This window comes from Choloepus didactylus, chromosome 10 (genome assembly GCF_015220235.1).
Source record: "Choloepus didactylus isolate mChoDid1 chromosome 10, mChoDid1.pri, whole genome shotgun sequence".
Classification (NCBI taxonomy): Eukaryota; Metazoa; Chordata; class Mammalia; order Pilosa; family Megalonychidae; genus Choloepus; species Choloepus didactylus.
In genome coordinates this window covers 129891280-129913942 of record NC_051316.1, presented here as the reverse complement: position 1 = coordinate 129913942, position 22663 = coordinate 129891280, and the positions used below count along the sequence as shown (strand labels likewise).

The window sequence follows — 22663 nt, the reverse complement described above, 5'->3', positions numbered from 1 at the left end:
ATCAACCAGGTATATCCCTTTTTCCCATAATGTCAACACCCCTTTTCAACATAGGGTGGTCACTGCCTAGACATCCCTGAAGATCAGGAAAGTGATTAAACTAGAGGAAGGGGAAGCAACAGACAAGAAGGAATTTAACAAAGGATTATGAATACTAAATCTCTCTATATTTTTGTTTTTCTTAGTTGCTAGTGTATTAGAATAGCTAGAAGGAAAGAACTGAAATGCTGGAACTGTAACATATAGCATCCTTTGAAATTTGTTCTATAGCTACTTGTTAAATTTTAATTTGAAAGCTATACATTTTTGTATACATGTTATATTTCACAATAAGGAAATAACTGAAACTATGATACTATAACTCCTAACAACTTTGGAAATTTCCTGTATATCTACTTGTTAAATCATACTTTGAAAGATATTACCTTTTTTGCATCTATATTTCACAATAAGGAAATAACTGAGACTGTGGCACTGTAACCCATAACATTCTTTGAAATTTGCTCTCTAACTGATTGTTAAATTGCACTTGGAAAGTTATCACTTTAATGTATATATGTTGTATTCCACCATTTAAAAAGAATGATTTAAAAAATGGCAACCACTTTGCACCCACTAGAATGGTTAAAATTTAAAAACTTGACCCTACCAAGTGTTGCCGGAGGGTGCAGGGCCGCTGGAATTCTGTGCACAGCCCTGGGAATTTTGACACCGTCCAGCCGCCAGTGGGAAAACATTTTGGCAGTTGCTTGCAAAGCTAAGGGAACACTAACCATCCAAGTCAGCAGTCCCACTCCCTCCCTGAGTGAGAGGAAGAATTCCCTTCGCATTAAAACCCACATGCAAAAGTTGACGGCGGCCCTATCTGTAACCTTCCCAAGCCAGCATCCACGCAACTGTCCTTCAAGGCGCGAACCGATAAGCAAACAGCGGTGCCGCCAGGCCCTAGTCCCAACGGCAATCTCCAGACTGCCTGCGGGGGAGGCCATTGCTCGGACACTGAGGGACAGACAGACAGACTACAGAACCAGGAAACCCATCGGTGTTTGTCAAGGATGGGGTGGGGAGGGCCTGGCTACAAAGGGGCCCTGGGGTGCCTGTTTCCGGCGATGGCAGGGTTCCCCATGCTGACAGCGGGGGCGGTCTGTAAACGCTTGCAGAACTTCAGAGTGGAAAGGGGCATTTTCCCGCCAGCCCAGGATGCCTTAATTTAAAAGAGGGGAGACAAACGCGCGCCCCGCCGAGGCGTCCACTGGCCCTGCAGGCAGGCTCGGGGCGCGGTGGCCGGGCCTGGGGCTCCATCCAGCTGCACGGGCCCCGCGCCCCCGGACTCCGCAGGGGTCCCCGTTCGCCCTCCGCTCCCCGAGGGCGGCCCCGGCGGCTAGTGGGCCCGCGGCCAGGGTCCCGGGGGGCGAGGGGGTGCCATGCGCGCGCGGAGCCCCTCCGCGTCCTCTCCCGCGGGTCAGAGAGCCGGAGCTGGGAGCCGGGGCGCGCGCCTCCCCCTCGCGTCCCCCCGCCTCCCGCGCGCGCCCCCGCCTCCCGCCGCCTCCTCCCGCGCGCGCCCCCGCCTGGCCGCGGCCGTCAGAAAGGCGCGCGCCGCCGGCTGAAACGCGCGCGGGGGGCGCTGGGGGCGCGCGCAGCCCGCTGGGGCTCGGGCTCGGCGCGGCTCCGGGGCGGCGGGGCTGGGACCCGCCCGCATGGGGAGGGCGCGGCGGCCGTTGAGGCCCGGCCGGGGCTGAGCGGGGCCGAGCGGGGCCGAGCGGGGCGCAGCCCCCGGCCCGCCGCAGCCCCCCGCCCGCGCCCACCATGCGGCGGCTGCGGCGCCTGGCGCACCTGGTGCTCTTCTGCCCCTTCTCCAAGGGCCTGCAGGTAAGCGGGGCGCCCGGTCCCCCCGCCCCCACCCGGCAGTGCAGGCCTGGTCCCCGCTGCAGCGCGCTCGGAACCCGCAGGGACGGGAACGGTCTCGGCAGCCGTGCGGGTGGGGCTCGAGCGGAGAGGGTGGGGACGGCGGGGCCAGGGGGCCCTGGGTACCAGGACAAAAGGGGTTAATGAGGGCTGGCGGTGGGCAGGGACTTGGGAGAGCGCTCGGGATTGGGGTGCCAGGGGTGGAGGGGGAGGGGGGCCGCGGCCCGCGGGTGCTGCACAAAGCCCTCCCCCCACCCCCCAGTCCGGCCGGACCTGCTTCCCGAGGCCCCACACCCTAAAAAAGAAGCGCTTGCCTATGTTCCCTGCTTGCAAAAAAACGTTTTTTAAGAAAAGGTCCTAAGAAGGACCTAAAACCCCCCACCTGTCATCCCCCAACCCAACACCCCACAACCCGTCATCCCCCCATCTAGCAAGTAGGTGGGAGCGTGCCCTGCCTCCCCACCCCCCACCCGGTGACCTTGGGCAAGTAACCCTCCCTCCGAAGGCCTGGCTTCCAATCACCTCCGGGATCCTGCACCAGGACCTCATCACCCTGTGCTTCGAGGTGATCCCAGATCACCCCGGGCCCATCCCATGACGGCCACACCTTGCCAGGCCCTCCTCCAAGAAGGACCCAGCCCTGGTCTGACCCACCCACCCCTCCCAGGCCACCAGGCTGTCCTGGGGTCAGGGCAGGAGGGCCCCTCCCAGGCTCATGCCCTTGGCCTGGGACCGGGCTGGCCTCAGAAGGGACTTCCATCCTCCCCACACCTGTTCCATCCCCCAGCCGGCAGGTGGGGTGTGGGGGACCCCTAGCCCCGGGGGAAGGGCCTCGAGTGGTCAAACCTCCCAGGGCAGGGGTGGGGCCTGGCCAGGCTGCTGCAGGGAGGCCTGAGTGTGGGCCTGGCACCCCTGGCCTGGCAGGGCGGGAGAGGGATGGTGGTGGTGGTGGAGTTCCCAGTGGGGGTGGCCCAGCTGGGAGAGCCCTGGGTGAGTCTCACACACCCTCTCTAGGGGCATTCAGAAATGCTCTGAGCCTGTTTCCCTGCCTGTGAAACACCCTCCTGGCTTGGTGGCAGGTTCAAGGCCACGAGACAGGGGGGGTCCCTGGCCCACAGCCTGAGCTTTGGTGGTGCTGTGCTGAGCTACTGTCCCCCGGAGGAACAGCCTGAGCCCCCCACCCCACTCCCCAGGAGGCTCTGTCCTGCCCGCTGCAGAGCCCCAGCCGGAGGTCCCGGCCAGTCCCAGGGTCATTCATGCCCTCTCTGCCCCAGCCAGCCCGACTGCTGGCGATGTCAGGAGCTCGGTGGGGAGGGGCGGCAGCACCCTGGGAGCACTGAGGGGCTCAGGGCCCAGTGACCACAGAACTGCCGGCAGACCAGGCCCCTGTGGGGACCAGCGCTGGGTGGGGCTTCTGGGGGACTGTCCGTCTGAGACAGACACCTGCAGGGGAAGTCCGAGTCAGCCAGGTGGGGACGGTATCCGGGCAGAGGGGGCTCTGGAGTCCCAGCTCCACCTTCTGGGCCCACCCGGAAGCCACCACCACCACTGCACCCTGTGGGCAGTGTTCCCCACCGCCAGAGGTCCGACCTCACGCTGCCAAACAGCACCCCACCTGCCACCCCATTTCTCTCCTTTTCAGTTTTTCGTTATGAACAATTCTGATGGAAAGGAGGAGGCCCAAGAGGGTCTGAGGCTCCACCATTGCTGCCCCGGCGAGGCACCCCCGTCCTGAGGCCACCCCGGCCCTTCCCCTGGCTCTCAGTGTCCTCCTGGGCCCTCCCAGGGCAGCCAGCAGTGTGCATGGGGTTGGGGCAGCAGGAGAGGGGCACGTCCTGAAAGAACCATGAAGGTGACCGCAGCCACCTGGGCTGGGCTCAGAGCCCCTTGTTGGCCCCATTTCATAGAAGGGGGCCCCCGAGGTTCCTGCCCAGCCCCACAGCTAATAAGGACAGAGCAGGACTGGAGGCCAAGCCTCCGATTCGGCACTGCTGCCCAGCCCCACTGAGGATGGGGTCCCGGGAGGGGGATCTGGCCAGGCCCCAGTGGTCAGCCTCGGGGTGCCCAGTGGGGCCTCTCAGGGGCTGGCCACGCAGCCCTGGCCCTGCCCGCCTGCCCTGGACATGTCCTTTTCTCTAGGACTCTGCTGCAGGTCTGGGATGCCTGAGCCTTTGCTGGGGGCCAGCCCCCTGGTGACTCAGTGGGGAAATGGGGAAGTGGGGGGCGGGGGGTGGCACCCAGTGGGTCCCTGGCTGGCACCCTTGGAATTGGGTGCTGGGATGGAGACAGTGACCCCAGCCTACCCCACACCAAGAACCTGTCACTCCACCTGACAGGTGGGGAAACCTAGGGCAGAGGCTGAGCCCCTCGAGGACCTGGAGCCCCGATGTAAGCACAGGCTCCCGGACCCCTCCCAGACACTTGGGTGGGGTCTTTGCTGCTGGGCCCAGAGCTGCATCCTCAGGCTCGGAGGCCACGATGCCGTGCAGCGGGGTTTGGAGTCCTGGGCTGGCCGCCTCCACCAGCAGCTCCGGAGCCCTGGCTGCCTCAGCCAGCACCGGTCCAGCCGGAAAGTTCCGCCAGGCTGCCACACAGTGGGACAGCGAGGACAGTGTTGCATGGGGCACGTGGGCCGTCCTGGCCAGCCCTGCTCGCCTGACCTCATGCTGAGGTTAAAGTGTTGCTCTGTGAGGACCAGAGTATAGGGCAGTTTTAGGAAATGCTTTTATTAGTAGAATAAAGCCACTATTTGTTCCCCTCATTTTGATATTTATTTTCACCTGTCCATGAAATCCAGATGATGACAGGTGCCAGATCCTGCTGAGATGCCGGGTCCCTGTGGGGGGCCCTGTGGGGAGCCCCCAGCTCCAGGCCCCCTCCCACCCACCCCCACCTGCACTGCAGGGGAGGCAGCCAAGAGGGAGGAAAGTCCCAGGAGGCCCCGGTGGGGGGCGCCATGCCAGGGGCGGTTCTGGAGGCCGCAGGGGGCACAGGCCCAGGGAAGGGGCAGGACGGGGCCGAAGAGGGGCTGGCTCCAGAGCCGGGGTGGGGGCACAGCCTGCTCGCTGACTGCCGCAGTGCGCACCTCTGTGTCCCTCAGGGCCGGCTCCCGGGCCTCAGGGTCAAGTACGTCTTGCTGGTGTGGCTGGCCGTGCTGGCGGGCAGCTGGGTGCTGTACGGCCACTACTCCTCCTACGTGGACCTCTGCCGCGGCCACGTCTGCCAGGCTGTCATCGTGAGTGATGGGGGGCACCGACGAGCCTGGGGGGCGCGGGAGTGGGGGGAGGTGTGGGCGGAGGCTGAGGGCAGGGCAGAGAGCAGAAGATGGGGGTGCATCCCCCGAAACAAGTGGAAACTGCAGCTTCCCTTTTCCCGGGGTGCCCTGACCCTGCCGCCCAGCTGGGGCTCCCTGTGTGGCTCCAAGACTTCCTGGGGTCAGCATCCAGCCCAGCTCTCCTGACCCCAATGTCCCGAGGAGCTGTGTGTGTGGGGTCCCCTCCTTTCCAGAGGAGGCGGCGAAGGGGGATCCCTCACACCAGACAGCAGAGGACCAGCTGTCTCCAGAGGGGCTGGTTGGGGCCCCCAGAGGTTCGGCAGCTTGTCCGGGTCGCACAGCGAGGAGGGGACACGGCGCTGCGGGGGGTGGTTTAGCAGATGCCGGCAGGGCTCGCCGCGCGCCGCAGGTGGGGAAACTGAGGCTGAGAGGTGGGGCGACTGCGCAGGGATTTGATCGAAGACCGAGGGACCGCAGGGGGGCTGGAGGCGCCTCCTGTCTCGGCGTGCGTGCAAGCTCCCCTTGCCCGGTGGTGTCCGGCAGAAGCGCCCGGGGGCGGGAGGTGACCCCGGCCTGGCGGTGGGCGAGGGCCCCCGCGGTGTGGCCCTTCCCCAATACCTGCTGCACCCCCAAGAGGGGCCTCTGTGGCCGGGCAGAGCCCCCACCCAGGGCAGGGCCTGCGGTCTGCGGGGTTCGGGGCCCGGGCGCACACTGCTGGTGTTTGGGGGGCTTCCGAGTAGAGCCCCCGGGGCGGAGGGTCTCCCTGCGTGGGGAGGGATTGAAGCGCGCCGGGTTTTTCTTCGTTTTCCTTTTCTCTCGTGACCGCCGCGGGCCTTTCCGTGCTGCCCCGGGAGCGACGCCGCCGAGTTCGGGGTCTCTTTTCTGCCGGGCCCCGCAGCTGCCCCCTCTGGAGTCCGGGAGGCCTGACCCCCGCGCCCCGCCCGCCCCCTCGGGGCGCCCTGTTCTGCGCATGCTCGCGGGGCCCGCCCAGGGATTCGCCCCCGCCCCTCCCCGGAGTGGGCGCGTCTCCGCCGGCCGCGGGGGCCTGGGACCCCTCGCGCGCCTGGGAAAGCGCCCCCTTCACGCCCACCTCACTCTGCCCCCCAGGCCCCGTCCTCCAGGGTGGAGAAGGGTCCCTGAGGTGGCCTCGCCCAGGGGAGGCCAAGTCCGTCCTCTGCTCTCCCGGCCGGAGGCTGTGGCTGACCACGGAGCTGCTCAGGGCGGGAGAGGCAGGCCCCCCAGGGATCCCCGCGTGCACCCCGCGCGCTCCAGGGCCTTTACGGCGGATGCGGGCTGAGGGGAAAGCCGGGAAGGGGCCCTGTTCTGAGTAACGGGACTGCCCGGCCCTCCTGCCCCGTCCTGGCGTGGACAGCAGCCCCCGTCCCCTCCATCCCCCCTCAGCAGCCCAGGGGTCCTTGCAGATTCGGGCTCTGGTGTTCGGCGGCCCCTGCCCACAGCCATGGCTCTGGCCCGTGTGTGGCCCCAGATGCCTCCTGCACCATCCAGGAGCCGCCCACCTGGGGTCTCATCACCCCCACCCCCAGCTCCCCTGATGCCCTGGGCAGGGGCCTCCTCCCAGGCTTTCCAGGGCATCCCTGGAGGGTGGCCTGTTCAGACCCCAGTGGCCATGGGGCAGGTGGGCCCTGGTTAGGGCTGGCACTAGAGAGAGCTGGTGGGTATCCCCAATGGGCCAAAGCTTGGGGTTACCCAGAAACCAGCCAGGTGTTATGGAAGGGGACATGATGGGCTGCCCGTTGCTTGCCTGGTCCCTGGTAATGCCCAGCCCCTCCCCCCGCACTCCCTCACCGCAGGCCCCCACTCTCTCTCCCCACCTTGTTGCCCCATGACCCCCGACTGCTAGATGCTGCTCTAAAGTCACAGGTGGCACCCCTGCCTGGGGGTCTTCGTCCTGCGCCAGCCCTCCCCATCTCAGTACCCGGCGCCCTTGCTCACCCGCCAGCTCCAGCCACAGTCCCCGCCTCCTCCCGTTTCCACTCCCCTCCCCCCATGCCTGTCCTCCCCAAACCTGGCCGCAGACCATCCACTTCTCTGCCCTCACCTGGACCCTGGGCCTGGCACCGGGTGGGAGGTGGTGGGGTCCTCGCCTGAGGACAGAGTGGGGCCCTGGAGGAGGGGTTGATGGGGTGTGGGATCCTGGCGGGGGTGGGATTCCGGTGGGGTCCCCTACTGGGGTGGGGTCCTGGGGGAAGCTCTGACGGGGTGCAGGGGTCCTGGCAAAGGCAGGGTCCTCCTGGGGGGCTGGGCAGCAACAGTGCAGGGTTCCTGGAGGTGAGGGGAAGGGCGGTGGCAAGGGCCTCCTAAAGACCTGGAAGCTTCTTTGCCCGGCAGGCTGTCCCATCTCCTGTCTGTCCGCTGCTCCCGCTGGGAAGACCTCACATGGCTGAGCTTCTACCACAGGGCAGGGAACTGGGGGCCCCTCCACTCCAAGGCCAGGCAGCAGGTGGCCTTGTGGGGGTACCTTGCAGCCCTGCCCTGTCCCCCCTCCCCAGCTTGCTGGGGCCCCCAGGCGCCACCCTCTGTGCCTGTGCAGCCAGGAGCTTGGGGCCGTGAGCTCTGGGGAAGGCTCAGGCGGTGGGGAGCTGGGGGCTGGGCCTGCCGAACCCACTGCCCTCCCTGGGCCACTGGCTGCGCCTCTTTCCCCAGTGTGACCAGTACCGCAAGGGCGTCATCTCGGGCTCCATCTGCTGGGACCTGTGTGACCTGCACCAGGTGGAGTGGAGGGCCTGCCTGTCCTCCACCCCGGGGCAGCAGGTGAGCTGGGGGCCCCTGGGGCCACTCAGGGGCTCCCCTCCGCCTGGGCCTCGGTGAAGCCCTGGGTCCCCCCACTGGGGGGCTGTGACCCACTCCCTTGCCCCGTCCCCCACCCCCTGTTTGGGGGCCCTGGAGAGAGGGGCTCAGTTGTCCAAGCCCCCAAGTCCCTCAGCCTCGATGCCCTGAGTCGGCGCCTGGGGGCATGTCGGGGGGCTGCTGGGGCCTGGTGGGCAGGAGTGGCCCCAGCGCCTCTGCCCCATGCAGGTGTACAGCGGGCGGTGGCACGACAAGGACGTGCTGATCAAGTGTGGCCTGGAGGAGGCTCTGAGCGCCCAGGCCCAGCCAGACGCGGCCCCCCGGCGGGAGCTGATGCTGTTTGACAAGCCCACCCGGGGCACTTCCATTAGGGAGTTCCGGGAGATGACACTCGGCTTCCTCAAGGTCAGCCCTTCTCCTGGGGAGGTGTGCACTGGGGGCCCAGCCCTGCCACCAGGGTCTGCAGCCCACAGGCAGGGATGGGGTCTCCTGGCCTCTACCAGGAGAGCCCGCTGGGTGGGTGGGGCCCAAGGGGAACTGGGCAGGGTCTGCTGCCCCCAGCTCTAGAGAACACCCTCTGTTGCCACGAACCAGGGACATGGCGGAGCACACTGGAGGGGCCCCCATCTGCTGGGGGGGCAGGCCAGACCCGGCAGGCCCGTGGTGATGGGGCAGCAGGGTGGGTGCGCCACGGGCTTCCCGGGGAGGCCTCGGGTGACTGGGCAGGGCCAGATGAGTCTGAGAGGAGGGGAGCAGGCACCAGGGCTGGGAACCAGGCCCCACATGGGGCCCCAGCAGGCAGCCTGGCCCTCTGCCAATGCTCCCCTCTGGGTTAGGGGGCCCCAGAAGTCCCTCCAGGTGACAGGGAGCCGAGGCCGAGCCAAGGCCACCCACTGGCCAGGGAGGAACCCGGGGCAGAGGGGCCACTGCCGTGACTCGGTTTCCCTTCCTCTGCCAGGCGAACCTGGGGGACCTGCCCTCGCTGCCGGCGCTGGTTGGCCGGGTCCTCCTGCTGGCTGACTTCAACGGTGACAGCAGGGTGTCCCTGGCCGAGGCGAAGTCTGCCTGGGCCCTGGTGCAGCGCAACGAGGTCCTGCTGCTGCTGTCGCTGCCGGCCAAGGAGCACACGCCACGGCTGCTGGGCTTCTGCGGGGACCTGTACCTCACCGAGGGTGCCCCGCACAGCTCCTCATGTGGCGCAGCGCTGCTGCAGCCCCTGCTGCCCTCCGCCCTGCAGGGTGCCCTGCAGCAGTGGCTGGGGCCTGCGTGGCCCTGGCGTGCCAAGATCGCGCTGGGCCTGCTGGAGTTCGTGGAGGAGCTCTTCCACAGCACCCATGGCACCTTCTACATGTGCGAGACCACGCTCGCCAACGTGGGCTACACGGGCAGCTACGACTTCAAGATGGCCGACCTGCGGCAGGTGGCCCCCGAGGCGGCCGTGCGCCGCTTCCTGCAGGGCCGCCGCTGTGAGCACAGCCGGGACTGCACCTATGGGCGCGACTGCCGGGCCCCGTGCGACCAGCTCCTGCGCCAGTGCAAGGGCGACCTCCTGCAGCCCAACCTGGCCAAGGTGTGCGAGCTGCTGCGCGACTACCTGCTGCCCGGCGCGCCCGCTGAGCTGCGCGAGGAGCTGGGCCAGCAGCTGCGCACCTGCACCACGCTGAGCGGCCTGGCCAGCCAGGTGGAGGCACACCACGCGCTCGTGCTCGGCCACCTCAAGGCCCTGCTCTGGGGGAAGATCTCGGACACCAAGTACTCCTGACGCCCGCCCACCTGCCCACTCCTCCCGCGTGGGGCCCCAGGAGCTGCAGGGGGTGCGGCAGCCCCCTGGGGCCAGCAGGGTCCCCCGCCGCTTCCTGGGAGGGGAGCCATCTTCCCCGCCGTCCCTCTCCTAGACCACTTCCTGCCCTGGAAAACACTCCTGGGGACCCACGCGGCCACCCCTGCCTGGGAGCTCCCGACCCAGGTGGCCAGCTCAGCTGCACGCGGAGGCTGGGGAGGGCAGGCGGCAGGGCCAGGTCTACTCAAGGGCTGCCAGGGCGCCGGCCGCAGCGTTGGTTTTATTCTGAACATAGGATGTAAATAAATAGCTTTTCTGTGACACCCCTCTCTGGGCCTCGTGGGTCCACAGGGCACTGTCGGCCACCGGGGGTGGGGGTTCGCAGGCCAAGGCCTGTGGGAAACGTCTCTCCACGGCAGGCCCGGACCAGGCCCCTGGAGGGGGAGGCCGGGGAGGAAGCTGTGGTCCCCTGGGGGGGAGGTGGGGCAGCCACAGCCCGTGGAAGCCGCCCAGGGCCCGTGGGCAGGAGGTGCTGGCCCAGGCCTCGGAGGGCTCGGGCCTCCTTGGCGGTGGAACAGCGCCCTTGATGATGGAGTGCAGGGCAGTGAACAGCTTCTGCCCCCACGGCCCGGGGCTGGCTGCCGCTGACCGGTGGTGGCTGTGTCCTCCCGCTGCAGGTCTGCCACCCACCACCTGGACCCCGCGGAGGACAGGTGTCTGGAGCAGCGGGGCTGCCCAGCTCCCCCTGCACGGCCAAGGGGATGGCCACTCCTGAAGGCCCTCATGTCCCTGCCAGGGGCGGCTGCACCAGCCCCTCAGAGGTGACCTTCCCCCAGGCGTGGAGCCCCGTCCCTGAGCAAGGCTGGGCCGTCCCAGCTTCACAGCCACTCGACTGTGCCGGTTCAGTCCCATCAGCTTAGAACCAACCACAGGAAGAAACCTAAGACAATCTGTCCTAGTCTGCTAATGCTGCAGAATGCAAAACACCAGAGATGGACGGGCTTTTATAAAACGGGGGTTTATTTCACTACACAGTTACAGTCTTAAGGCCACAAAGCATCCAAGGTAACACCTCAGCAATTGGGTACCTTCACCGGAGGACGGCCAGTGGTGTCCGGAAAACCTGTTAGCTGGGAAGGCAGCTGGCATCTGCTCCAAAGCTCCGGCCTCAAAACGGCTTTCTCCCAGGACATTCCTTTCTAGCAAGCTTGCTTCTCTTCAAAACATCACTCCCAGCTGCACTCTCTCTCCCCCCCCCACCCCCAGTCAGCTCATTTATATAGCTCCACCGATAAGGGCCCACCCTGAATGGGCGGGGCCACGCCTCCATGAGAACATCTCATCAGAATCATTCCCCACAGCTGGGTGGGGCACATTCCAAGCAAATCCAACCAGCACCAAAACGCCTGCCCCACACAAGACCACAAAGATAATGGCATTTGGGGGACACAATACACTCAAACCGGCACACCATCCCCCACGCTCCCACCCTCTTGTGAACCCCCCAGCACGTCAGCCCCCGATTCACCAGGGGGTTGTGCAGGGACATCAGGCCTGGGAGCTTTTGGAAACTAAAGGTCCCATCACACCCAGCAGAAGCTCCCATCTGGTTTTCTGAACCCCACCCCCACCCCAGGAGATGAGGGAGAATGGAGGGGCTGCAAGACCCCCACCCCCCACATTAAAAACCAGTCACATCTTCTAATGCCCACTGCACAGGATGAAGCAGCCCCTGCCTCGGAACACTTCTTTCTCCATGGCTGTCAGGGTGCAGCGGTGGAGCACTTAACTGTCTCCCGCCTCCCACCGGGAAAGGCAGGCGGCAGGTTGGGGAGGGGACGGCAGGAGGGTCCCCAGAGCCCCCACCGCGGCTGGCTTTGAACTAGGCCTCAGCTAATCCACAAGGCCAATTCAAGTCAAGACACAACAAAGTCATTTTAAGATTACTTTATTACCAAGTTTGCCAACAGAAAGAAACGCTTTCCTTGAAGAAAGTACATGAAATAATTCACTTTGACACCTTTTGCTTTAAATGCATCTTCCAGAAAAATTTCAACTCTTAAACGCCACGTTCTTAGTGCAAATTGTTCCAACTCGACTGAAGTACTTCGAAGTAGCTTTACAGTAACTACCCGGGCAGCAGTGCTGGGCCTCGCCGCAGGCGTCACCACAGGGCGGTCCTAGGCCCCAGCCGGCCCCTGCTCACTCACACACAGTACTTTCTTGAGCTGTGACAAAAGCTCCCAACAAGCCCCTTCCCGGGCCGGCCAGCTGCACCTGCCCGCAGTGCTGGTGCCTGGTAGTGAGCTGGGGCCCAGATGGGTGCCTGGGTGCCCCCCTGCTGGCTTCAGCACAAACCACTCACACAAGACGCCACGTGGCTGCTCCCACTCAGGGGCTGCACAGCCTTTGGCAGCCCTGCTCCCCGCAATTAAGACTTCTCGGGCTGTCTACCAGCCAGCACCACAGTCCTGCACCAAGCTGTCCCTGTCCCCTGAGGTGGGGTGATGGCAACTCCCCGGCAAGCACGGGTCCGGGCAGTCCAGCTGCCGGCGGCTCTCCAGGTGGAAGGTGTTGGTAGGTTGGTGGGGCGGAGGCTGTCTGCTCACCCAGCAGGCACCCTGTCTGCAAACAGGGCTGGAGTACAAGAGTGACGCCTGGGTGCCAGTGGCCTGCCTCCCGCAGTGTCGTCCCCTCCCCGGCTCACCAGCCTCCCGGTGCTCTCCCGAATCCCAGGCTGTTACAGAAGACACTTCGCCAGCAGGGCACCGGTTACCTGTTATGTCGCCGCTGAAATAATTCAGAGCTGAGAGGAGTCAGTAGAAATAAATAGTTAAGTTTATTGGAGAAAGAAGGCAGGTTAACGGGACAGCGTGGGCACCACTGGGTGGGCGTGGGCTGCCTCGCGATACAGGAAGGTTTTACTGTGATCTTCTCGCCTGGGCCTGTGAACACCTGGCGTCTTCCTTGTTCTAGGAGGGGACAGTTATCACAGTGATCAGAACTTGTGACCTGCCCTGTCTAAAATTTGCTTTTTGGGCAGATGTTTAACCTGTATGACCCTGTGCTTTCTGTCATTAACTGAGAATTTGTTCTGGGCCCAGGATTTTCCAAGCGTTCATGGTTTGGGAAGCTTCAGAGCTTTGGGGAAATTCTGGCTCAGCGACACCTGCAGTTGGAGCTCTGCAGGCCTCGAGGCCCTGTTCCATCCTGCCTCAACTCACCCACTGGGGCGGCTGTCGGACACAAGGAGCCAGCCCAGCCTCAGGCCTGCAGCCCTGCCTGGACTCTGACCTTGGCCTCAGGAGCCCCGGAGCCCGACATCCCCACTCGGCTGCTCCCCAGTTCATAGCAGCAAGGCTGTGAAGGGACCTGCTCCCAGGTCCTGCCACTGGCTTGACGCAGCCAGCAACGGCTTCTGAAGTGAGCCAGCTGAGGACAAGCCCCTGGTTTCGGGGGAGACTGCACTCACCCAGGCCCGCGAGCTGGGGGCAGAGGCCACTGTGCAGACCGGCCGGGACTCCTCGTGGGCCACTCCCCACAGAGACAGAGCAACAGGGGGCAGGGGCAGCCACCCAGCCTGGCCTGGACACAGGGTGCTGGCACCTGGCCGTCCCAGATCACAGGCCCTACTCACTCAGCGTGACCTCCATGCATCCCACCAAAGCCACCTCCCTGAGCTGCACCCCAAGTGCATCTTCTGACAGCCCCGGGATGGCACAGCAGGCCAGGAGCCAGCCAAGTGCACCCATGCCTCCTGGCTTTCTTTCTGGGGACATAAAGTGGGCTGGTGTGAAGGTGCCGAGACTCCCATCTGGCTGGGCGGCCCTGGAGGACACGACCAGGTAAGCTCCACGCCCCGAGTCCCGTGAGCACTGCAATGGGAGGCTGTGGACTGCCCGCCGGGACTCCCCCCAATGGATCTACTCAGACCATCCTTTCAGCGTTGGGTAGAACATGGCTCCCTGCTCACCTCCTGCCTCCCAGAGCTCCAAGCTGGCAGAACCAGCAGGGGCCCTCCACATGGGGGCAGCTTGGGGGTGGGCTGGGGCTGTGAGGCTGCCAGCATTCTGGGGGCTCACGGTCCAAGAGCACTCAGTGTAGACGGCGCCTCTTCCTCTCCGCCACCCACGACACAGCTGGGACACAGCAGCCACAGCTGCAACGCCTGCAGGGGCAGGGGCCACCTGTCCTGCCAGCCCCACCCGCCCGGCTCCCAGGTCCATGCCCTGCACCTCTGCTCTGAACCGGGACCCCCTGCCCGGGCGCTGCTGGCACTGGGGTGGGTGCACCTTCGTGCTGGGGGCTGGCCTGTGCGATGCAGGACGTGCAGCCCCTCTGCCCTCTAGCAGCCCCCCCGCCCGCCACAGTCATGACAACCTACAGTGTCTCCTGTCCTGGGGGGAGGAAAGGGGGACGACAGAACTGCCTCTGGTTGGTGCCACCAACTTCTTCCTTGTCAGGTGCTCACACTTCAGTATTTTAGGGAAAAAGCAACATGTCCTCCAGTTGAAGGACCCGCCTGCCGCCCATGGGGTAACCAATTATGGTCCCTTTATTAGCCTTCGGCCTTCCTCTCAGGCCCCAAACCAAACGGCACTTCCTTTCTCATGGCCAGGTGGCTTCGGCCACCCCAGCCCTGGCCCGTGACTGCCCCGAGCCACAGTGGGAGTGGGGAGGCCGGGCAGGACAGGACGCAGGCCGTTCACCCCAGCTCGGGCTTCTCAAGCAGGGACGCACGTCACATGGCCCGAGTCCTCCCTGGACAGACCTAGGACACCCCTATTTCCAGGAACAAGGCCTGGGGGCCAGACCCCGGCTGGTTAATCCCACCACACCCCAAGCCTGCCCGGGCCAGGTCCTCTGTTTACACACACACCCCATTTAATCCCTGGGACCACCCAGGAGCACCCCAGGACCCCCATCTCACAGCCGTCATGCTCAGAGGGCCCCACCTGGAGATGCAGCTGCCCCCTAAAGGAGCAACCCATCGAAAGGAGTGTCAGGCCATAGGTCATTCTCAGAGTCCCGGTGCCTGAGCTCCGAGGGGAGAAAGAGCCACCTCCTCCTGACCTCCATGTCATAGCTCCAACAGGCCGTCTGCACCTGCAACGCCCGAAGGTCCCAGACAGTGTCTGCCAGGCCCCCTCGGCCCACCCAGCAGTCCCCTGAAGCAGACATGGGGTTTATGTCAAGGAGATGGGGAGAGAAGCACCTGGCCAGGCCAGGAGAGCCTCTGCTCCCTCTTACCTCGGTCTGCAGCTGGGGTGGCTTTCCCGGCCGGTGCCCACTCCAGGAGGTGTCATGAGTTAACAGCCGGCTGCCTTCCTGTATTAAATAACGAGAAACACGTGGCACGGTCTACCAGTGTAACATGGTGGCAACCACCGTCCCCACTGATGAGGACCTGAACTAGATACCAGCAAACCCTGCCCCAGTCCTCACTCTCCCTTCCAGATGGTTCTGAAAACTCTATCCCCTTGACAAGTCTTGATTTAGGGATTTTTGATACGCCACTAACACACAAGATGGGACCCTGAGACAGGAGCAGCTTCTCCCAAGACAAGGCCAACCACCGAGCACCCTTCAGCTGTCCAGGACCAGGGACACACTCTATGATAACCAGAAGACTGTCCCCAAGACCGCTGGCATCACTCAGCCAACTGTAATGGCCCCGGCCACTCCACTGGGGACCCGGAATGCAGTGTGCAAATCACACAGCCATAAAGCACTGCTTTCAGGCTGGGTGCTGCTGCGTTCCAGTGGAAATCATGTCAAACTTCTCACCATCTACTCATAAAACACGCCTGCTATCTTATTTGGAGTTGGGATCTTATGGGGAGGCAGCACTTCTGGAATGATAAAGTAAAGAGCTTGGCCAACCCTTAAGCCCCAAAGCAATGATAAAACTAGACAAGACACGTAGGAGGAGGAAATACAGGGCAGAAATTAATGACATAGGAAACACAAATAGAGAAAAATCAATGGAAACCCAAAGTTGGCAATTTGCAAAGGTAAACTGCCAAAAGAATGAAAGAAGGTATCACTATGGCCCACAGGAACCTATAGCAACAATCCTGCCCTGTGCAGGTGGCAAGTACAAGCAGGAGGGACGCCCACTCCCACCCCCCACCAGGCACAACCTCAGCCCAGGGATACAGTTCCGAAGGTCCCACAGGTGAAGATTTTAGGAAAAACTAGGGACTTCCACCTTTAGCTTCTATTACTGTTCTAGAGCAGTGGCTCTCAGCCCAGACAGCACTGGGCAATGCCTAGACACGTTTGCACCCACAGGTGGAGGCCAGGTCTGCTGCCCCCGCCGCAGGGGACCACCCAACCCGAGACGTCAACAGCTCTGAAAAGTAAAAGCTGTGGGAAAAAGAGAAACATATTTTCCTGCCTGGAACTTCCCCAAGCCACTATTACCCGTGCTGCCTCAGGATCTCCGGAACCACCCATCTCTGCGACATCTGAAACTGACCCCTCCGCTCTCCTGACACCTTCAGGTCCCTGGAGGTGCTAACTTCTTCCCAAAGTTCCACGTGGGGGAAGGTGGCCTTCTCTGCAACAGCCTTTGCCCTTAGGTGTTCTGTGCCTTTTGGCCGGTTCTCGATCTTCCTAATCTCAGGGCCCAAGGGTGCTGCCTGGCACGGACGCAGCAGGGGCGCCAGCATAGCATGAACCAACGCTGGAGCACTTTGCCAAACGGCAGACCATTTTTAAAATGAAACTGGCTTTATTTTTTCCTGTCAGCGATACAGTAACTCCGGATAAGGCTCGGTGCTGCTGTTTTTATGCAGCAAAGGGCTAGCAATTGTTCTTGATGTTATTTTTGCCCCTCAGGCGAATGAAACAGAATAAAACAAAAATAATGTCAAACGTGAGACGCTACATCATTCGGACTGTTCCATGGGTCACAACACCGGGTGGTCTGCGCTTTTCTTCTCTGCCGCCTAGAGGCACAGCGGCCACCCTGCAGCACCCCTGGGGGCAGCGATGAGGTGCGCAACGCAATGCAGACACCTACAAGCGAGGACTGCACCTGCTTGCCTACTGATGGCATTTTGAACACCTGAATAAAGGTGGCAAGGGAACTCTTTACCTTTCCCACCTCTCGGACCCCCAGTGGGCTACAAAGTACTAGAACACCTACTGCAGGCAGCATGACAGGAGTCAACCTACCTGAAGCCTGCTCACCCTTTCTGCTCATCACAGTCCCAGTGGCCCACTTAGGCCTCCTCCCATCACAATTCACGGCAACCGAATGACCCGAGGCTGCAAGAATTAGTTGTGCCTGGGATGTTTTCAGTTGCCGAGAAGGAAGCACCCAGATCACAGCCTCTTGCCAGATGTCCGACTACTAATCATTCAAAATGCTCACGGGGCAGAACACTGAGCGTAGACGTAGCCTTTCTTCTCTCTGCCACCCAATGACACAAATGTGACACGGCAGCCACATCTGCAACGCCTCTGGGGGCAGTTTATGCTGAAGATTCCCTTGAAGAGGGAGATTTTCTCTACAAACGGAGGCAAGATTCGGCTGGATCTCACAGTCGTTTAGAATGGGGCTGTTTTTGCAAACAAATCATAAACGGGACACCAGCTTGGGGGTGGACTTGTCCCTGCACCAACGTGTCCACTTACCCAAGAGACCAGCGTCCCCTCACAGGTGCTTTGTTTCCAGCTGGCAACTTCCTCCCTACAGGAAAAAGAAAACCCTCATTTTACACAAATCTCGCTAAGTTCACTAAGGGGCACATCACACGGAATAACATTTGGCCTCAGGCAAGACAGACCACAGGTGGGTCACCGCCATGGGGCCTCCACATCTCAGATGGCCTCTGACTACAGCTGTTGTTCCAGGACACCCCCCACCCCTGCTCCAGCTGAAGGGTGGGTGTAAATATAAGTGGCAGCCCCTCAAAATCCCGGATGGCCCTGGCACCTCTGGGGACCAAGCGTAATCCCCGTGCATCAGACCCACGATGGGGCCAGGCTCCCCCAGGTCGCGCTCTGCTGACACCCACGGGAAAGCGGAAATCACCTCACCCTTGGACAGAGCCCCAGAAGCACGGAGTTTAAATAAAGGGGCAGACAAATGCCCAGAAATACAAGTGACTTCCTTGAAGTCGCAACTAGTCGGTAAAAGCAGGTGCTGAAGCCCCGTCCCCTGGGAGCCACACTGTGCCTGTGTGGATGAATGGGGGCCGGGGTGGGTTCAGTCATTCCCAGACTCCCCCTGCGGCAACCGCTGTCACCCCACTCTCGGAAACGTCACAGCTGCAGAAAAGCTGCCTGCGGCAGGCTCCTCTGCGTCCTCCCTGCCCCTCTCTGCTGGCCCCAGGCAGCCGGGACAAATGCCACCACCACCCGCCAGCTCTGCTTTCAGAGTCCCCTCCCAGCTCGGGGCGGCCCGGGAGACTCAGCCCATCAGGCCGGCGCGGCGAGGGGCACAGCTCCCTCCTCGTTCTCGGGCCCCACTCGTCGGCTCCCACGGCGGGGCGGCCCCAAACCAGCCGAGGAACCGGGACAAGGGCCACCCCCGCTCCCCAGCCGACGCCACCCGCCAGCGCAGCGGGCTCAGGGCCGCGGGGCTCTCCCCACCTGCCAAGGGGGACGCCCCACCCCCGAGCCCATTCCAGGGCCGCGCCGGACAGCGCTCGGAGCCCCGGCTCGGGCGTGCGCGGCCCCGCGGCGGGAGGGCTCGGCTCGGGGGCCCGAGGCGCCGAGAGAGCAGATGGCGCCCGATTCCCGGGGCCCCGGGAGCCTCACGGCGGCCGCCTCCGCCGCCCGCAGAGGATGGACCGCGTCGCACCGCGCCTTTTATAGGTCATACGGCGGCCCGCGCGGGACCTGCCGCGCCGCTTCGCGCCCGCCCCGAGGCCGCCGCAGCGCCGCCTGGCGGACCCTCCCGGGGTTGCTCCGGCCCCCGGTGGGACCCCGGCCGGCTCACCTGGACGCCTGCCTCCCGGAGGGCACCTGGGGCTCACCTGGCAGAGGCCCCGACCGTGCGAGGCGGATTAAGCGCTCGGTGAGGGTCTCCCCAGTCCCTGTCCCCGAGCCCCGGGCACCCTGTCCTCCTCCGGCCGGGCCTGCTGCTCTCTGCCAACCTCAGCGGCCGGGATGAGGGGTGAGGCTTCGAAATGGGGGGCACGGCTCTTCTGTTGCAGGAGCCCCCGAGACCCCGCGGGAGGAAGCACGAGCCTCCTCGCTGAGCTCAGCTGCACCGACCCCTGCATTCAAGGCTGGGGACAGACAGAGGCTGCTCGCCCTGCGTTCCCTACCTGGGATGGGACACCCCCTTCACCCTGTCACTTGGACCCAAACCTGAGAGTCCTCCTGGGCTCCTCACCCACATCCTCCAACACGCACCCTGGACCCCCCGCCCCTGGCTCCCTGCGCAGCCTCCTCTCTGCCCTCCCCGTCCCCTCCCTGCTGGCCCCAGGCAGCCGGGACAAATGCCACCACCACCTGCAAGCCCTGCCTTTAGATTCCCCTCCCAGCTCGGGGTGGCCCGGGAGACTCAGCGTGAGGCCCCCACGGCAGCTGTTCTCATTCTCCCTTTCTCCGTGGGGGAGCTTGCACTGAGCTCAAGCACATTTCTTTCCTCCTCACCATCTCTGTGAGGTCGGCCACGTGGGGCGTCTTCCCTCCTTTGTCCAGGTGAGGAAACGGAGGCCCTGGGAGGGACAGGGAGCCTCCCAAGGCCCCCAGTGGAAGAGGAGAGCCAGGCTCCTCCCTCCCAGCCCAGGCCCTGTCCAAGCTGCCTTCCACCCCCACCCCCTCCCACCACCACTGATCAGGGTCCTGGTCTTTTGGGGTGGGTTAGGGACCCCAGCTGGGCCAAGCCCTTGGGTAGAGAGGGGTCCCTGGGAGCAGATTGATTAGGAACAAAAGCAGTAGCTCCAACAAAGCCTGCCAGGGGGTGGGATCACTACAGAATTCTCTTTTCTGATATTTCAGCAAACATCGAACACAGTGAACCCTGGAGCTTTGGTGGGGGGTGGGGGGTGGGGATGGTGTCCAGATCCCTCAGGGAGTGGGAGTGTGGTTCCCAATAGGAATCCCTAGGAAGGACCCTGGGGGGCTGCCTGAGCAGGGTCTGGGTCCCAGGGCCCCCTCCTCTCTTGGGACCTGGGTGTGCCCGCTCTGTTCCCTTCTCACCTCCATCCTGCTCCGGCCCCTGTTGGGGTGTGGCCCTCTGGCCCCGGGGTCAGGGACGGGTGTAGAGTTCCTGTCATCCACCTCTGTGCTGGACTCCTGGGTGGAGATGACCTGACACAGTGAGAAAAATACACAGTGTAAAACCTTCTCTCCTATATCCACAAAATGTGGGAAGACTGACTTTGCACCTGGCCCAGGCTGGGCAGCGGGGTGGGGTCATAGATGGAGAGGGGCAGAGGCCCGAGTGCTTGGGGAGGGGGCTGTTGGCCAATCCCAGAGGAAGCACTGGGGGGAGCTCAGGATGGTCCCCAGGGTCCCTGTCTGGCCCATCAGGGCTCTGGGTAGGGAGACCCCACTGCATCCACCCTCACCCAGGGCCAACATGGTGTCTGTGGTCCGCGTGGAGCTCCTGCACCTGGCACAGGGTCAGGTGTGGACCACCCCGTCCCCCAGCCCCTCACTGCTCTGTGTGGAGATCCGCAGGTGTGAGCCCAGCAGTGGGGCTGGGAGGCATCAGGGGGCTGCTTGGCCATTGCCTCAGGGGTTCCCCACGTGACCTTCTGCACCCAGATCAGGCTCAGGCCGGGTCAGTAGAGACTCCAGCCTGGGGACCACAAGCTGAAAATGGAGGGTCGGGGTGCAGTGTGTCCTCAATCTGCCGGACACTTCCTGGGTGGGGAATTGTTATTCAGCCACAAGCACCTGGAGGCTCAGAGGGGGCGATCCCTCCAAGGTTGTCCACCCACAGGTGGAGTCCGGATCCAAGGCCCTGGCACAGTCACCTGAACACAGTGGGCTACAGCCCCACAGAGCAGGGCCTCCCCCAGGCCCAGGCCCCATGGCCATCCACCACTCACCCTCTCATCTGTTCACCGGGGGCCTCCCGGGCTGACCCAGCAGGTGTGGGCAGTTCCTCCTGGCCGGCCTGTCCAGCCCTGGGGTCAGCCTGTGGGGTCAGAGGTCTGTGTGGGGTGCCCCAGCACCCACATCTCCTTCTTTCCTTTCTGCTCATGTAGTCCCTTGGGCTCACTTGGGCAACACAGGAGTTCCCAGCTTCCTCTCATCACAGCATTGGGGTGGGGTGTGAAATGGTACAGTGCTTGGATCTGGCTGACATCTTAGGGTTCCACAGACCACCAAAATGGGTGGATCTCCGTTGGGGTACCCTCAGGCACTCCCGTATCCCTGCACAGAAAGGAAAGGCCCTGTGTTTGAGGCATCAGGTCACCTCTTGGCAGCCAGGCCCAGGGCTGTGTCATCAAGCCCAGGCCACGTCCCCAAGTCCAGGTCACCCCAGGCTCTGCAGCCCCCATTCCTCCTCCATTGTCCAGGGAAGGGGAGAGTTTGCCATGGAGAGGAGGGGCATGGGGACTGGTGTAAAGACATCGACATCTGAGGGGCTCTGGGAGCCTCTGGAATGTTCTACCCATGCACAGGGTCTCCCACCTCACAGTCAATGCCACAGCGAGGACGTGGGGTCCTGCCCTCCCAGAAGACAAGTGGGAACTCAGAGGAGGCCCAGATGGAATATGTCTGATGGCCTGGGACCCTCCCTCAGTCCCTTCTCCCAAGCCCTGGGCCTGACCCGGGGCCCTGGGGTGGGATCTCAGCTGCTTTATACACAAAGCTGCAGCTGAGCCCCTGACCCCACCTGCTCCCTCCCCTGCCCGACCACCTTGACCCTAATCTTGCAGCTGCTGACAGCAGAGAGGAAAGCAGCGGGGACTGCAGGGAAATAAACAAACAACCTCAGACAGGAGTTTTTCCAGTGTCCCAATCACCCGACTCCCTCCCCTTTCTGCAGGTGGTCCACTAGGACCCTCTGCTGACCTTGCCCTGACCATAAAGCTTGGCCCACACCGGCTTGCCGGGGAGCTGAGTTCCAGTCTCTCTCCGGCTTTAGCCGCCCTGGAATGGAGCCCTCCTTCCTGGGTTACAGTGTCCAGTGCAGGTTTGTCGTCACAGTGGGGACCAGGTGCCCAGCGACCTGAGGGTTGTGTCCCCAGATGTCAGTGCCCCTGAAGGCTGGGACTCGGGGGGCTGAGACCTCTTGCTTCTTCTCCAAACCTCAGAGTATGTATACGTATTTCCATATGTCTTAGAAAATATCCCAGGTGTGTTTTAGAAGAATGTGTATTTTTCTTTATTTGGGTAGAGTGTCCTATATGTACAGTAAATGTAGGTGGATAAAAGTCTTGTTCAAGTCCTCTATTTCCTTATTGATTTGTTTTCTTGTTCTATAAATTAGTTCAAGTGATGTATTAAATTCTCCATCTATTATTGAAGAGCAGTCTATTTCTCCCTTCATATATGTTTACTTCACATATATTTTCATTTCTAATGCAATTTGACTGAGATATATTCACATACCGTACAGTCATCCAAAGTGTACAATCAGTTCACAGTGTCATCACATAGTTGTGCATTCATTACCACAATCAATTTTTGGAGCATTTTCATTAATCCAAAAAATAAGAATAAAAATAAAGTAAAAGTAAGAAAGAACACCCAATATATCTCTTACTCCTTTTTTTCCCTATTTACTTTTTTCCCCTTTTTTCTACTCATTTTTCCATGCACTGGATAAAGGGAGTTTGAGCCCCAAGGTTTTCATAATCACACAGTCACACCATATAAGCTATATAGTTATACAATCATCTTCAAGAATCACGGATAGTGGATGGCAGTTCAGCAGTTTCAGGCATTTCCTTTCAGCTATTCTAATACACTGA

At 62.3% G+C, this 22663-nt stretch overlaps 1 protein-coding gene, 1 long non-coding RNA gene and 3 other non-coding genes across 6 annotated transcripts; 1 reads left to right on the top strand and 4 right to left on the bottom strand.

The window, feature by feature from the left end:
- The first annotated feature begins 1713 nt into the window (after positions 1-1713).
- On the top strand, positions 1714-10088 carry DIPK1B (divergent protein kinase domain 1B). Of its 2 annotated transcripts, XM_037797311.1 has the most exons (5): positions 1714-1869; positions 5006-5140; positions 7844-7951; positions 8216-8392; positions 8946-10088. In XM_037797311.1, the coding sequence occupies exons 1-5, from the start codon at positions 1807-1809 to the stop codon at positions 9747-9749; spliced, it is 1287 nt and encodes a 428-aa protein (XP_037653239.1). In that variant the 5' UTR covers positions 1714-1806; the 3' UTR covers positions 9750-10088. The 2 variants fall into 2 exon arrangements, with proteins under 2 accessions (XP_037653239.1, XP_037653241.1); XM_037797313.1 differs by lacking the exon at positions 5006-5140.
- Positions 10089-12583: 2495 nt separating this feature from the next.
- LOC119505522 lies at positions 12584-18557 on the bottom strand. Its single transcript, XR_005210752.1, has 4 exons — positions 18372-18557; positions 17412-17466; positions 15018-15095; positions 12584-12739 (listed from the first exon to the last, which is right to left on the bottom strand). It is a non-coding gene; the product is annotated as an uncharacterized LOC119505522 (long non-coding RNA).
- On the bottom strand, positions 13818-13948 carry LOC119505799. The gene has a single exon (XR_005210839.1). It is a non-coding gene; the product is annotated as a small nucleolar RNA SNORA17 (small nucleolar RNA).
- Positions 16645-16762, bottom strand: LOC119505800. The gene has a single exon (XR_005210840.1). It is a non-coding gene; the product is annotated as a small nucleolar RNA SNORA17 (small nucleolar RNA).
- On the bottom strand, positions 17116-17248 carry LOC119505798. Its single transcript, XR_005210838.1, has one exon. It is a non-coding gene; the product is annotated as a small nucleolar RNA SNORA17 (small nucleolar RNA).
- Positions 18558-22663: the final 4106 nt, after the last annotated feature.

Excerpts from the sequence above, each read along its gene's own strand:
- DIPK1B (XM_037797311.1), top strand. The coding sequence starts at position 1,807 with ATGCGGCGGCTGCGGCGCCTGGCGCACCTGGTGCTCTTCTGCCCCTTC. Across the intron at positions 1,870-5,005 it reads CCTTCTCCAAGGGCCTGCAG|GGCCGGCTCCCGGGCCTCAG; the intron begins GTAAGCGGGGCG and ends TGTGTCCCTCAG. Across the intron at positions 8,393-8,945 it reads TGACACTCGGCTTCCTCAAG|GCGAACCTGGGGGACCTGCC; the intron begins GTCAGCCCTTCT and ends TTCCTCTGCCAG.